This window comes from Pantherophis guttatus, chromosome 8, assembly GCF_059756535.1.
Source record: "Pantherophis guttatus breed Tessera chromosome 8, ASM5975653v1, whole genome shotgun sequence".
Taxonomy (NCBI): domain Eukaryota; kingdom Metazoa; phylum Chordata; class Lepidosauria; order Squamata; family Colubridae; genus Pantherophis; species Pantherophis guttatus.
The window spans coordinates 39,792,088-39,807,445 of NC_142070.1; the positions used below are offsets into that span (position 1 = coordinate 39,792,088).

The 15,358-nt window shown below is 35.1% G+C and overlaps 1 protein-coding gene across 1 annotated transcript in view; it reads right to left on the reverse strand.

The window, feature by feature from the left end:
* SYNPO2 (synaptopodin 2) overlaps positions 1-13,773 on the reverse strand; it is a 91,837-nt gene extending 78,064 nt beyond the window's left edge. The window contains exon 1 of the mRNA XM_034442819.3: positions 13,490-13,773. Coding sequence (XP_034298710.3) covers positions 13,490-13,594 — 105 coding nt within the window. The 5' untranslated portion in view covers positions 13,595-13,773. The remainder of the gene's footprint in view (positions 1-13,489) is intronic.
* Positions 13,774-15,358: the final 1,585 nt, after the last annotated feature.

Consider the following 15,358-nt stretch of genomic DNA (forward strand, 5'->3'; position numbering starts at 1 on the left):
AGAAAAGGTTAGCCTTTTCCATCACTGCTCTATACTGACAAATTCATTCTTCTTTCTTCCCCCATTTCCATGACTGGTATTACTTCTGATTCTACACATCTGTTTCAGAAAACGAAAACAAAGCAAAGCAAAACTAATGTAGGGGGATATATTTACAGGTGAGAATTAGCACATAAGGAAACCATTCCTTTTGATTTTTCACTAGAGGTTCTCTGAGCTTTACACTGAAATTAGGAATACCCCCCCCCCAATATTTTCCTCTCAATAGTTAATGTCAATCTTTTTGAATTCCCAGTTAGTTCCAATTTAAAATAAATTGATAAATATGTATGTCAGTAGGATGTATGCCTCAATATATTGGCTTTCAAAATAGCTCGTTGATTAGAGATCCTATCTTAAAAAAAGCATAGGAACATCCTTGTGGAAAAAACTAGTCTTGATTGGACTTGGGATATACTCAGAAATATTGCAAAAATATTCCATATGTTTTTGCCATATAATTAAACCGAATTAATTAACTAATTAATAGATTAGTATTATTATTCCCCTGTCCTTACCACTTTCCATAGAGGAATGATTGAAAGCATTGTTTTGTATTGATGTTTGGTTTGGAACAGTGGTGAAATCCAAATTTTTTTACTACCAGTTCTGTGGCCGTGGCTTGGTGGCCGTGATGTAGTGGCCGTGGCAGGAGGATACTGCAAAATCTCCATTGCCACCCCACTCTGGGGCCAGCCAGAGGAGGTATTTGCCAGTTCTCCGAACTGCTCAAAATTTCCGCTACCAGTTCTCCAGAACCTGTCAGAACCTGCTGGATTTCACCCCTGGTTTGGAAGTATTTCTGTTTTGGACAGGAAGGTTGTGCAGAAAAGACAGCAGAAAAGATTATTGGATGCTCACTTCTTTCTATTCAGGACATGGCATATAAACCATAACCCTTGACCAAGGTCCACAGTATTGGCAGGGAAGCTACACATCCTCTCCATGACCGGTTTTCATTGATGCCTTCTGGAAGCAGGCTTCGTGGTATCCAAAGCAGTACAACTAGATTCTGTAATAGCTTTGTACCGTATAATATCAATCTTTGCATATGGGTATGGGTATATATTCATTTTCTTTTGAGAGCAGGTATCAGAATTTCCTTTTTAATGTGTGCCAGTGTATTCACAGAAAAAAGTGACAATAAAGGTTATGCTATGCTATGCTATCCTCTTTGACTGTTTATGTACCAGCAAGTCAGTCATAACCATTAGCAACCACACAGAAAGATTTTCTCCTGGCAAGAGCAGTTCTGACCTTAATATAAATAGGGAATGCTAATCTATGAAAGACAGAAAGTGATGAAATATTCTGAATGTGGGACAAACTATTATTTGGTATTGCCAAAATGGTTGCTTGGGAAAAAATGAACTCAGAGTAAAAGAAAAAGCCAAAAGAAACTACGGATGAATGGCAGATTTTTAATAAGTGCTGACTTGTTTATTTCTTCATTTCATTAAATTTAGGTACTGCCTGACTCCAACATTCTGAAAGACACCAAACTTTTTTTTTTTTTTTAAAGGTCAACATATGAATTGGTGTATGAAATGTTTCCACATAGTGGAGATAAGGATGGTTTATAAAGATAGAGAGATGTGAAGACATAATATGAATAGTGTTGGTATAAATTGTAGTTAGCTATATTTCACATTCTTTTTATTGCCTCGTGTTCTTAATTTGTTTGGCTTGTTAATGCCTATTCCTTTTCTGCACTTTGCAGGATGTTACTTACACCAACATAGTATATATGCATGCACAGCAAATAAACAAAACATTTTAATGGATATGCCTAAAAGGCTGCTTATAATAAATAACCTGTTTTACACATGTGTAAACTACTGAATTGTGAAAATTGAGGTCACTTAAAAATGGTTAAGGTTTAAGAATGGTCAAGTATTTAAATTCTATCTGTCCTATTTTTATTTAGGTCTCACTTCAAAGTTATACGGACAATTGTGGGTTTATCTCATCATTAACTTTTTATGTAGCATAGAATTTATTTTTGTCTTGTTCTCTTCTTTATAGGCTATATGCCCAGTTACTATTCTACAAATATAGATGCTTCATAAAACATCATGTTGTTTTTCTAAAATGACAAAGATTTACCTAAAGCTGCTTATGTTTTCCTAGCCAAATTCTGTCACAGTTTCAGTTGTGCCCAGGTCTCTCATCTTTCTTTCATCCAGTCTGGCTAAGTAACAATCCTGAAATCCAAATGTCTTGGTCTAATTTAAACAGTTTACTGAAATGTATTTTAAGTTTCCTCAAATGGTATTGCCAGCATGTTTTTGTTCAGTGTGATCACTGGAACTTTTTCTAAAGCAGATAGGCAAAGCAAAAGCTGATGAAAACAGCTGATGAAAGAGCAAACAAAAGATGTTATTTAAATTATTATTTAAAATTAATACATTAATTATATTAATATTAAATTGTTATGCCACCTTTCTCCTCTATAATCATATATGCCAGGGGTGGGTTCTACTTACCTTTACTACCGGTTCGCATGCGCAGATCATCCATTATGACATCTGGGCAGGTGGGTGGAGCCTCCTGCCACTTTTACTACCGGTTCGCAAGAACCAGACAGAACCAAGAGCAACACACCACTGATATATGCCCATATTCATATATGCATGAATATATGTTGTTTCTTGGTGAATATTTCAGTGCTGTGTTTATTCCTGTATTTTTTAAGGCTAAAGGTGATAGCCTTCCCAGAATCTAGAACTTAATAACAGGTTTATGCATTCTAGTAAAGATTCTATCAGTTCACATTCAATAATGCTATTAATTTCTTCACTCAGAGTGGTTTTAACCATTATCACAAGAAAGGAAATTTATTGTAGATAAATTGAAGTCTGAATTTCAGATTGATCTTTTAGCCAAAATTGTTCTCACAAGATGCTGAAACATACATTATCCTGAGGGTATTCTAGTTACTTTCTTTGCCTACTGTTGAAAATTAATTAAACACTAAGCATTTGAACAGTCAAACTGAAAAATGTCCACATTAGTCTGATACAGATAATTCATTGCAGTATTTTATTCTGAAATGTAAGTAAAGTGATGCAACTGTGTTTTATTATCTTTAAAGGGATAATTTAATAAGAATTTACATTCAAAGCTTAACCATCAATAGTTTATTTTATTTATTTATAAAATTTATATGTTGCCATCTCACTATTCAAAGTGACTTTTAAAGTAGATACTGTGATCTGAACAAATTGAAGATAGAACTCCATTAAGCACTTTGTTCATTTTTCAGAATAATTCTATTATGGAAAATAAATCACAATCCTGATTCATTGTTACCTTAGTTTATACATGAACTATAGAATGATTATAGTTTGCTTAATGCATTTATTCTCACATAATATTTGTCTAAAATGAGTTATTTGTACCAATCTTCCAAATTTTTTGATGTAATCAGCTACACAGAGAACTAAATTAAATGTTACTTAGTTGCCAGTATTTTACTTTCAGTATCAATTTATTAACTTTGCATTTCTATATGATTTTCTATGTAAATGAACCAGTTAACTCTGGCTTCCAGTCTTTGAAGTCAATAAAAAATAATTAATGAAAAATACACCACAGTTTCATTTCAGTTCAGTATTTCCCAACACAAATGCTGATCTGCAAACACTAACATGACACCGCTGCTTACATCAAGGGTGTAGAATTTCTGATAGCTCCAGAAATCACCATGCTTTACCCAGAAGTTCAAGAGCTGTGCATTAAAAGTGGGGCAGGATGAAGATTCCATGTGGGTCCAAAGGTAAAATTTAAATTATCCATTTTTCTTGGGAAAATTTTCCCCATCTTGGCAAATTTTCATTTATTCTGGAGCCACAAGACTACATATACTGTATTTTTCCGTGTATACGACACTACTCTTTCTTTAAAATATGTACTTAAAAATGGAGGGGCATCTTATACACAGGAGGCCGAGAGGAGAAGGCGCAGCCCATCCCCTTTCTCCAGCTCTGCCGGATGAGCCTCTTCCTTATATGCAGCTCTATCATTCTTCTCTATTTGTTTCCTGTATCACATTGCCACTCTAGGTTTCATCTCTATTGTTCCTGTGATGCATTTCTTGTTCGTGTATTATTTATTTATTTTATTTAATTATTTAATTAAATTTATATACTGCCCTACTCCCGAAGGACTCAGGGTGGTGAACAGCCAAAAAATAAAAACACATAGATTACAAAATTTAAAAGACAGTATAAAACCACATTAGATAATTTGGCCAAATTAAAACACCCCCAATACTTAAGACAAATTTACAATTTACAATTTAAAAAGTTAAAAGGGAAAAAATTAGTACTCAGTCTCTAATAAATTGGCTTCTGCACAGTGATGGTTTGTAGTGTGCTTACTTACTCTACATGAAACATGGCATCCTATACATGGGGGCGTCTTATAGATGGAAAAATATGGTAATTCATTGTATACCTGCCTTGAATTAATACAGTGATATGCTATGCAAACACAGAGAGAGTGGAGATCTCTCTCATTCCAAAATGCACACAGAACAGACCAAGTAAAGAGAACTTTGGAACAACATGAAAAACACAATAGTATCAAAAAAAGGGCAAGGTCAATATCAATTTTACTGGGATACTATGAGAGTAATGAAACATAGACATGGATTATCTTACATATTTCCTAAAATATCACAGCATAGATGCAATTATTTTAAGTTTGGAGCCTGGAGAACCAATACCCCTTTTTCACAGCTGTCTTGGCAAGTTGACATAAAAGGTAGTTATGTAACCACATAGTAATGGTTAAAAACTGTAAATTACAATATAATTGATAACATTTAATAAGATTTATGTCTTATGTCAGTAATACGTTACACTGGTCTTATAATACATATAAAATGTTTGCAAAAAAATTAATTCAAAAATGTGTCAAAAGTGTTTTTCAGAAGTAGTTTGCCATTTTTCCTAGGTCTAAGAGTAAGTCCAGCTGGCTTTGTGCCTAAGGCGGGACTAGAACTCACAGTCTCCCATTTCTGATCTGATGCCTTAATCACTATACCAAACTAATTCTCTATTAATTCACAGATTAGGAGATATTTCCATATGAATAAGATTTTCACTGTATAATTTTTATGATATGTCCTGACTCTTCGCCAAGGAGATGGTTTTTCTTCCTGCAATAACATATTCTCAAGGCTATAACTGTCCTATAGAATAAATGGGCACATTTAGAACATTGAGAACATGGGATGAGAACTATCACAGAGAGAAAGTTATCTGTTCAAAATGGTTCTTATTTTAGAGATGGCTCATTACAGTGAATCATTTAGAAAAAGATACTCCGGTAAAGTAGCTCTACACTAAAATCTCTGTGCCCTGCCTCCATTAGAAGAGAGGAAGAGTTCTGATGGTTCAGGCAAATGGTCTTTATATAGTCTACTATTTTCATACAATGATCAATAAGATACATTCAGAAACTTCATAAAAATAGGTGGGAGAGCATAATTTTTTTCTATTTGGCTTCCATTATTCCACCTATGATACTGGAAAGTACCAAACAGTTATTAAGGTTAGTAGCCATTGATATTCATAAATGTTTCCTGTCTCTCATTATGAACAATAGCCCTCACCCATACTGAACGCCAGCAAATTCCACAGTCAGTTATTAAAGAGATGGTTTCGTTTATTGGCCCTGACTCTTCTCAGAATTTATTTCTCTAAAATTATTAGCACATAAAAACTTCTCTAAACCATATTTCATATCATACTTCTGTGTAGTCATGTTTCTCATACTATGTTCCCTTTGTCTATTGTTTAGGGCAGGGATGTCTAGCCTTGGTAACTTGAAGACTTGTGGACTTCAATTCCCAGAATAGATTGGCTGGGGAATTCTGGGGGTTCAAGTCCACAAATCTTAAAGTTGTCAGAATTGGATACCCATGGTCTAGTAAATTACTCTTATTTTACTTTCTTGTAAATACAGATGGCTTCAACCATGCCAACTTTATACATAAAGATGTTTGAAATAACCATTTAAACAAACTACATAGTGAAATGATGTTCAACATTGAGTTTGGTTGGTACATCTTTGTCATATGGAGAGAGAGAGAGGGAGGGTGGGGGGGGGAGAGAGAGAAAATATGAATAAAATCCATTTAGTGCTATTTTTGAAAATAATTCTCTTTGAGAGTAGGCAAAACTGCCTACATTCCTGTTCCAATTGGTTATTTACAGTTCTGTATTATCTGGCAATGACAGTGACTAAACTGTCTTTACGTTTTGGGCTGAATTGCCCAAATGCCTGAGAAAGTATCTTCAGCGAACCTTGTAAAACAAATGTAGAACATTTCTACACATTGCTCATCTTTAACAATGTTTCAGATTTATGTTTAAGCAATGATTTACATATTTCTGTCAAAATATTAGAGAGTAAAAAAGTAATCTGACATGTTCTAAATGTTTAGAAATATTACTGGTGCTGTAGTAATCTCCATTTTCCAAGATGTCATAGGAGTCGCTCTCTTCCTACTCCTATTTAGCATCCATGTTTATATGAAACCCCTGACTGAGGTCATCTATCTGCACAGGGTTAATTATCATCAATATAATGGTGATACTCAGTTTTACATCTCTGTCTTGGGTGGCCCAAATGATGGTGTCGAGGTGCTTGTTCAGTGTCTGAAAACTAGATGATCTGGATGGGTAAGAACCTACTGACAAGACTAAGGGGCTGTAAATTTTAGGCTTACCCTCACCTAATGATTTGCCAGCTTTAGTTCTGGCTGCAATTATACTTCCCCAGCAGAGTTTGTGAACAATCTTGGTTCCTCCTAGACTCTCAACTCCTGCTCAAGCTTGCAGCTGCAGGTAAGAAAGCCCTTGCAAAATATACATTGGTTGCACCCATTCCTAGATTAGGAGTCACTGCTCTCGTTCATACGTTAGTCACAATTGGATAACTGCAATGACTTCCACTTGGAGCTGCCTTGAAGCTTCAGCTGGTCCAGAATGCAGTGATGGGTGCTTTACAATATACCCATTATAACATCATTGCTATATGAATTGCACTGACTTACAGTAGGCTTCCTAGTGCAAATCAAGATACTGGTCATCACATGGTGTAGAGCAGGGGTCTGCAACCTTAAACACTCAAAGAGCCATTTGTACCCATTTCCCACAGAAAAGAAAACACTGGGAGCCACAAAACCCTTCCCGTGCCTGACTATTTCTTGAGCGGCCACAAAACTAGCATATGTAGTTGAATTAAACATTCTGTTTTCTTCTGAAACTTTTCTTTTCTTGGATTTATCCATGGTTGGCCTACTGGAGGTTGAAAAACTCAATAAATCGTGTACTGGCAGGTATTGCACACTGGTGATTGTGACGCATATTTTGAGTGACAGGGAGCCGCAGCAGAGGGGTGAAAGAGTCACATGTGGCTCCGGAGCCACAGGTTGCTGACCCATGGTGTAGAGCAAAGTTATTTGCAGCACCACTAAGTTCTGGTGATTTCTGCATACCCTACTATGTCTGGCAGCATGGGCACAGTCTGAGTTTCCTTAGTGAAACAGTGACACCTGATGGGGCCTCAAAAGTGTGACTTCTCTTTCATAGCATCTTCTGAAAGTGCTCTCTTTCATAGCACCTACCTATGGAGCAGCCCCCCTCCAGAGATACAGATGATCCCAATCTTATTGCTTTCATGAACATAGTGAAGACCTGGCTTTTTGCCTGAGCATTGTAGTCAGGAAGTTATTTGAGCTATGGGTATGAAATTTTTATGGTGCTTTGACTTGGTCTTTTAATTTCCCCCCCCCCCCTGTTTGCTACTCAAAGTTTCCTTGGTAGAGGGGCAGCCATATATATTTGTTTGGCCAACAAACAAAGATTTTGAAATCACAAAGAATATCTAGTATTCAGTGTTAAAGGAAATCACAAATCATAATAGTTGCATCAGCCAAGTATTACTTAATAGAACATAAATATGCAGTGAAACCATTTATTAAAATGGAACCTCAATACATGTCTGCTGTGTGAACAATGGGTTTTCCTATGGAAAAGAATAGGAATCCTTATATTTCAAATCTGTAGTCACATTTGCTGTGAAAAATGATTCTAGCATGGTCTTGTGAATATGAAAAGGTTGTAATAGTGCTATGTTTTTAAATGTTAATAGTGCTATGCTTTTAGATGTTAAGAAATCCATAGGCTCACCACCTTCTTCTCTACTTGAATACAAATATATAATTTCTTTGATATGCCATATAGTTAATATAGTACAACCACTGGATCAGTGCCCAAACTTAAACCATGACTGACAGTGATATATAAATCTCTCTATAAAATAAACTCATCCCATAATGCCGAGGAAGCATGAGAAATTCTAATCCTTCTCCTGGGTTGATCACATAAACATTTCCCAGATTAACTGTATCATCCAAAATATCAAGACATGTCACAAGTAATCAGTAGACCTCAGAAGAACCATGAAGGAAAGTCCTTCACAGTTATTTGTTGGATGATTTTTTCATATTTTCTATAATAAAATAAAATCCTGTCTTATCTTTAAGGCAGCCTCTTATGGTCTTAATAATTTTAAATATTGATTTGCTAAAAATGATGAAAATAAAGTTCCTTTAGTAACTGAAAAAAAGTGATGAAAACATCAAAATCTTTGACAAAATGAAAATGTCTAAGCAATGGATTTGATGCAACTTAATATCTTTAGAGTAGGTTTATTAAAATTAATGGATTTAGAAGAGTCATAGTTAATTGAAGTTCAGTTGTTTATTCTAAATCTGGATCAAAGTGTTTTTTTGCTCTTCATATCTAAATACTTTACAGGATCTTTCTTGAAATGTTTTATTGATAATTTCTTTCTGTTGTGGTTTATATGTCATGATAACATTAAGAAAACAAGTTCAGAAGTTCACACCATGTGTTCAGATCTGCCTTATTCCTATTGTATAATTTTTTTGTTCACAAGAGTGTAGCAAACAGAAAATATTTGGCAAAAATATTCAGACAGGAAATGTTAAACTAAAACACAAGACATTTAACTCATACACTCCCATATTCCCTCTTCTAGTCCTTTAGCTTACTTCAGTAGACATTCAAAAATAACTGTATTTTAAAACTGTTAGTTTGTATAATATGGCCTCATGACTGAGTTATCCATATTAAGTGAAGTGATTTTTGGTTGCATGGGCAGCCAGATGTTTTGATTCGATCTGGCATTTTTATCCATCTATCAACCCGTGATAAGCATATGTTGTCTGATAGTGTTAAAGATATTGTCAAGGGTGTAAGCTGTTGCAAGTAAAGCTGCCTTTTGCAATTGACTCATGGTGATTTTGTCATTGCTGATGGTGTTCAAGAAGTGTTGCAGATGTTATGAGATTGCAGCCAAGGCACATATGTATGTTTATGCATATGTGTGTATATGTGTTTGTGGATGTATATAGTGTGTGTGTTACACACCCACACCCACACACAGAGCTTTCCCTTGCCACAGTTGTTCCATTTCTATTTGCAGGTCATTGTATTTTCTGTTTCTCTTTTTCTTTTATTCTGCTTTCTCCAGGAACTGCAATGTCCACTATCCAAACTTTATGTTTCTTATTGGCAATCGTTAAGTCTGGGGTGTAATGTTCCAGGTGCTTATCTGCCTGAATTCTAAAGTCCCAGAGCGCTTTTCATTGTCTATTACTTTTGTGTAATTTATAATCCTATCAGTTCTTGCTTGCTGATATTTCAATGTACCATTGTTGATATTTTGACATGCCCTTACTTGTAGTCAGCCTGTGTGATCTTTTTGTAGCAGGTAACTACGTTGTCCACTGCAACAATGTCTATTCAGCAATGTTTAGTCTGAAGACAGCAGAAGAGTTTTTCAACTGGTACGCCAATATTACAATACCATATTTTTCATATCCAGGATCAAGAATTTGGATCCTTAATCCTATATATAGTATCTTTATACATAGAGATTTTATATATATAAGTGAACTCTCTACTTACAGTTATAATAAATTATTGGATTCACAGACTGTGACAAATGCTATGTAGTTTGTTTGATTATGTGAAGGCAAGCATAAAATGATGGCGTATTGCTTAGTTTAATGCATAAATTCAGTCAGTTGGGATTATAATCCTAATTATGTCTAAAAGAAAGCATAACTTCCCACAGTGTGTGAATCCAGCCAATAGAAATTTAGGCCTGGCAATATAATCTCAACTATACTTCTTCTTCAACAGGGTTTGATAGCAGAAGTGGAAAACCACCTGAAAGTGTCTAAGCAGATTAGTCAGAATCCCATTGGATACTGGCAGGCTCTTAAATATACATTCATAGGGAACGTCTTATACAGATCAAAGGCTATAACAAGCTTCGGGGGTCACATTCCCAAAATAAATGGAGAATAGTCACATCAATCTAAGTTTAAAACTGCAGAGCAAAATAGATAGAAGTAGTTCAAGAAGCTTTCAGTACCAGTCATGCCTGAAACCCCAGATTTTTTCAGAGAGCATAGATGTCCAAGCAGGATGCTTAGGAGATCTGCTGAATCACCAGTTCTCTTGGGAAATTTAGATAAGAGAACATGCTGGAGATTTGGCAACTTTCCTTCTCACACAGGCCAACAGTGTGCTGGGAAAGATTCTAAGCAGATGCAGTCCCATGACTGTCATGAAAAGTTTTATAAGGATTTATTTCAAAGCTTGCTATCTTTAAATAAAAAAATTGAAAATATCTTACTCCAGTTTTTCCTCATCCATGCAAAAGTAAATATATTATAGTAAGTAACGTTTCACATTAAGCAGAAGGAAAGTTACTGGAACAGGCATTAGACTTTATCAAAAACAGCTATTTTATTGTGCTTTTTGCTCTTTGTTTTTATAACCATAAAATCTTCCAAAAATTACAGAATCTTGAGATATCTTACAGACTGACAGAAAATAATAATTGCCTACATTTTCATGGAATAGGATTTCCTTCATCCCCAACTTTATGTCTCCATTTTCACTTCAAACAGCCACCATAGATAAGCATTGAAACATTCATTTCAGCAGTTTGTTCAGTAGACTCAGCACCAAGAACTTGAATATTATCAGATCACTACATAAGCAGTTATTCATTTGAAAGCATCATCATTAATAATTTGGGAAGAAAATGCAGTTATATGAATTATAACTAACTCTGTTCAGTGACTAGCTATTTGCTTGAAGTTGCTGTACATATTTTTTTGTTCTTTCTACTTGTGTTATGCAGTCCTTTAACTAATCCTTTGTTTTACACATTTGAATACATTTCCTACTCATCAGCCTCTTGTGGATTTCGGATACTCAGTTCTCCTTCTGCTAATCCTGCTGATACTTTGTCAGAAATGATCATGATTGCTGTTAAACGATTACTTGAGTTCATGAAACTGGTGTGATGAAAGGGTTATGAGGTTCTATCAAGAACCTCAACTTCAAGTCTACCTTCTGTCACAAAAATTCACTGTCCAGTTTCTTAGCTTGAATACCACATGTGCTCTTGTGCAGATAAAACTGAAAGAAGCAATGATAACTGTATAGGAGCTCTTGGAGGAAAGGTGAAATATTACTGAACAATCAATGAAAGCAAGAAAGGGCTAACAAAGGAAGCTGATGTGAGACTTAAAAGGAACCACCATATGCAGAGGCACCATATCATTAAAAATCACTTGCAAAAAAAAGAAAAAAGAAAAAGAAAGAGCATAAATGATAGGCAACTCCTTATGTCCTGCTGGACTATATAGATTCAGTTTGAGTCAGCAGGACAGTTTTTATATTTGCAGCGATATCAACTATAGATATCTACTAACCAACCATCCCTAATCTTTGCATACAATGAATGTAGCTTCCACTCTGATAAGAATGCATCATTAAATCCATGTTGAAAGAGACACTGCTTTTTCTTTTTTTTTAATCCACTGGATTTCAGCCAGCAATGTCTTTCAATACTTTTAATGCAGGCTATCAGCTTTGCATTGCTTTCGTCCTACAACTGTGCTCATTCTGTTAATTTCTATAGTGCATTTTCCTGTGTCACTAGGTGGCAGAATTCCATTATCACAGCTGTGTTCAAACTATAATTACATTCAAAATAGAAAGCTCTTTTATATTGGTTTTTCAAAAGAAAATTTACTTCCAGAGTATGAAATAATTAATGATAACATTCTTTTGATATTGATTTCATTAACCACTTATTGTCAAAGTACCAACAGAATTTGCTGTTGGTCTTTAAAGATAGAGGAAGAACATGAAAGACAACTGGTCCTTGACTGAAAAAAGGTAGTTGCTATAAACTTTATTTTATTTTATTTTCAATACTAAATACTGATATAAAATGGTTCAACAAAATATTACAGTAAACTTTGGCAGTCCTCCAACTACTATAATATATCCATGAATCAATGAAAAGACAATGAAAACGTCTCCTTATTCCTTATTTGTTTCTTAATAAAAGCAAGCTGTATAATAAAAATAAATTTCACCGAATCAAAGTATTTGGATCTGTATATATGCACAGGAGATATATGCATCTCTTGCTTGAATATGCAGAACTAATATGCTGAGTTTTACTTGGTTGTGCAAAATGCAGAGCTGTTGATTCCTAAATTCAAAATTATGGCTTTTTTTAAATGTAAAATGATCCTGCATTATGACCTAGACTTGACATATCCAATGTTAGTCACACCTCAAAAGCTTTGCAAAGGTTATATTTTAGAAAGCTAAGATATTCATTAAAATCTGTTGTTGTTCCATTCTTTTGATATTAGTACACTGATTTCATTAACTACTTATTGTCAATATTTTTTTAAAAAAACAATAATATTGGTTTTGGTTATGCTATTGGAGGATTTTAAAGCAATTAGTTAGAATACTCATATACTTATTATTTTGCTTTCACCTATAAAATACATACCAATTTGTCATCAACAATATTTTAACATTGTCAGTTTGCATAAAATGAGACAATAGCCTCATGACTGAGTTGTCCAAACTAAGTGAAAGGTTAGGTGCAATTTTCCCCTTGCAGCCGTAAGTTTACTTCTTTGCCAAAACTGGAAGAAAAAATATCACAAATCTCTCATCAAATGAGGTTCTGCTCATTCAAAATCTAGTGCAGAGTGTCCTTTCAATGCCATTCAACAAGTTCAACAGAAGTTAAAATTAATCATCATTTCACAAGATATACACACACACACATAAGGGGAATCTCTTTGTACTTTCCAAGGTATCAAGGTAGGAATATTTTAAAATGATAATTTTCTTAAAAACTGCATCTGATAATACATTTGAGGAAGTTCTGTAAGTACTCCAAGTGTTCTCTCAAATATACTAAACTTAACTTTTATTTCCTTCTCTTTCTCTACACACATGTACAAATACATACTCTGATTAAAACAGAAAGGGAGATACTCTTATTTTCTTACCTTGGCAATCTTCAAAGGCTGCTTTTCTTCTTTGCCACCCTGAAGTCTGAAACCCCAAGGTGCCCCTCCAGTCATAGTGATGCAAATATAATCCTGTACACCCATTATCTTTCTGGGAAAATCAGTCAATGTTCATTAAAAAAAAACAAACGTATCTCTAAAAAATCCTGCAGCTGGAGATTTGCAGCTGGACTTTGCCTTCTAGATGGTGTTAGAGAGGAGAGACAGGATCACTGCTGTTGGCATTGCCTGCGTTCTGCACTTGGTTAACACAATCATTGACTGAGAGCAAGGAAGCGCTCCCAGTCCAAGGGCTCAGCCCACTTTTTCGTCAGATTTGCTGTGTTCAGCCCACCTTCGTGGTAATGTCAGAGGAACACAAATGAAAAGCACTCGGCTGTGAGGCAAAAAAAAGGCTATATTTAAATCTACGAGCATTTGCCTGTGACAGCTAAATCAAAACAGCCAGGTCAAAGGACTTGTTAATCTCCCTGCAATGATTTAAGACAGAGAGTTTACTTTTGTAAGTGGTACCAGACTTGTTAAGCTGTAGTTGCAACACATTCTGTGTTCTTATAACCCAAACAAAGTGTAGGAGGAGAAGAGGAAAAAAGTTGTCTTCCTCCCCAGTTCTTCATCAGATACTAGCATGAAGCATCCCACTGAGAATTACCCACAGACCCGCTGTGATAGGATGTTTACAATTATCAAATGATAGCCTGAGTTTTTGACATATGCCTGGTTCTTTCTGGCATAAATTTTCCAGTGCCTGGATTCACACCCCACATGTTAAGCCATGGTATGTTCAAGCGATTGGCTGGTTTTGAACTATGAACTAAAGAATAACTGATGTTTTACAAAACTCAATTCAATCTAGTAAATCAAAACCAAAGAAGTATGTTGTATGAGTCGGGCATATATGTTCTTTTTCCCATTGTTATGTGTAAAAGCTACATTTTGTATTTGCTCCCTTAAAAAAAAAAAAAAAAAGCAAACAGCAAGACTTAACTTTTACATTTTAATGCAAATGGAGGAAGATCACTTTCATATTAAAGGAGGTAATGATTCAAATGACTGAAGATCATACCTGTGGCCATTCAGATCTGCCACTCACAGCAGCATGAGAGAGAAGTAGAAATGGTGAATTATGCTGGAAATGTTGGTTCAGAATTTAATAAGGATGAAATAAAATCTGGGGGAACCTCAAGATTGAAATTAAGATTAATGGACAGGAATTTATACCCATTCCTCAATTCTTGTGGCAAGTCCATATTCTCACCTGATGCAAATACATAAACTGTGATGTCACCATGCACATTTTGTGTTTTTTTAAACAACACAGTTACTAATGGACATTTATTTTTGGAGACTTGAATTGCTTCAATATTTATTGGAAGACAAATGGCCAAGCATGATCATGCCAGGAAATTCTTAACTTATGTTACTGACAAGTTTTTTCCTTTGGAGGAAAAAGGAAGTAACAGGGGAATCACTTGATTTGATAATAATCAATAGCAAAGACTTCATTGAGGAAGTAGAAATAGCAGGAATTTTGTAAGAAACTTGTTAGGTAATGCTAAAAAGAATGTAAAAAGAAGGTCAAGATCAGAGATCTTCAAACTTGGCAGCTTTAAGACTTGTGGACTTCAACTCCCAGAATTCTCCAGCCAGCATAGCTGGCTGGAGAATTCTGGGGGTTGAAGTCCACAAATCAGTTGAAGTCCTGGTCAAGATGAATAAATTACAAAAAATGGTGGGGGATGAGGAGGAAGAAGAGAAAGAGATGCTAAAACTACAACTGTAAACAAACTGAATGAAAGAAAAGGTGGAAAACAACAGGAAAAACCAATATAGTTGGAAAATTAAAAC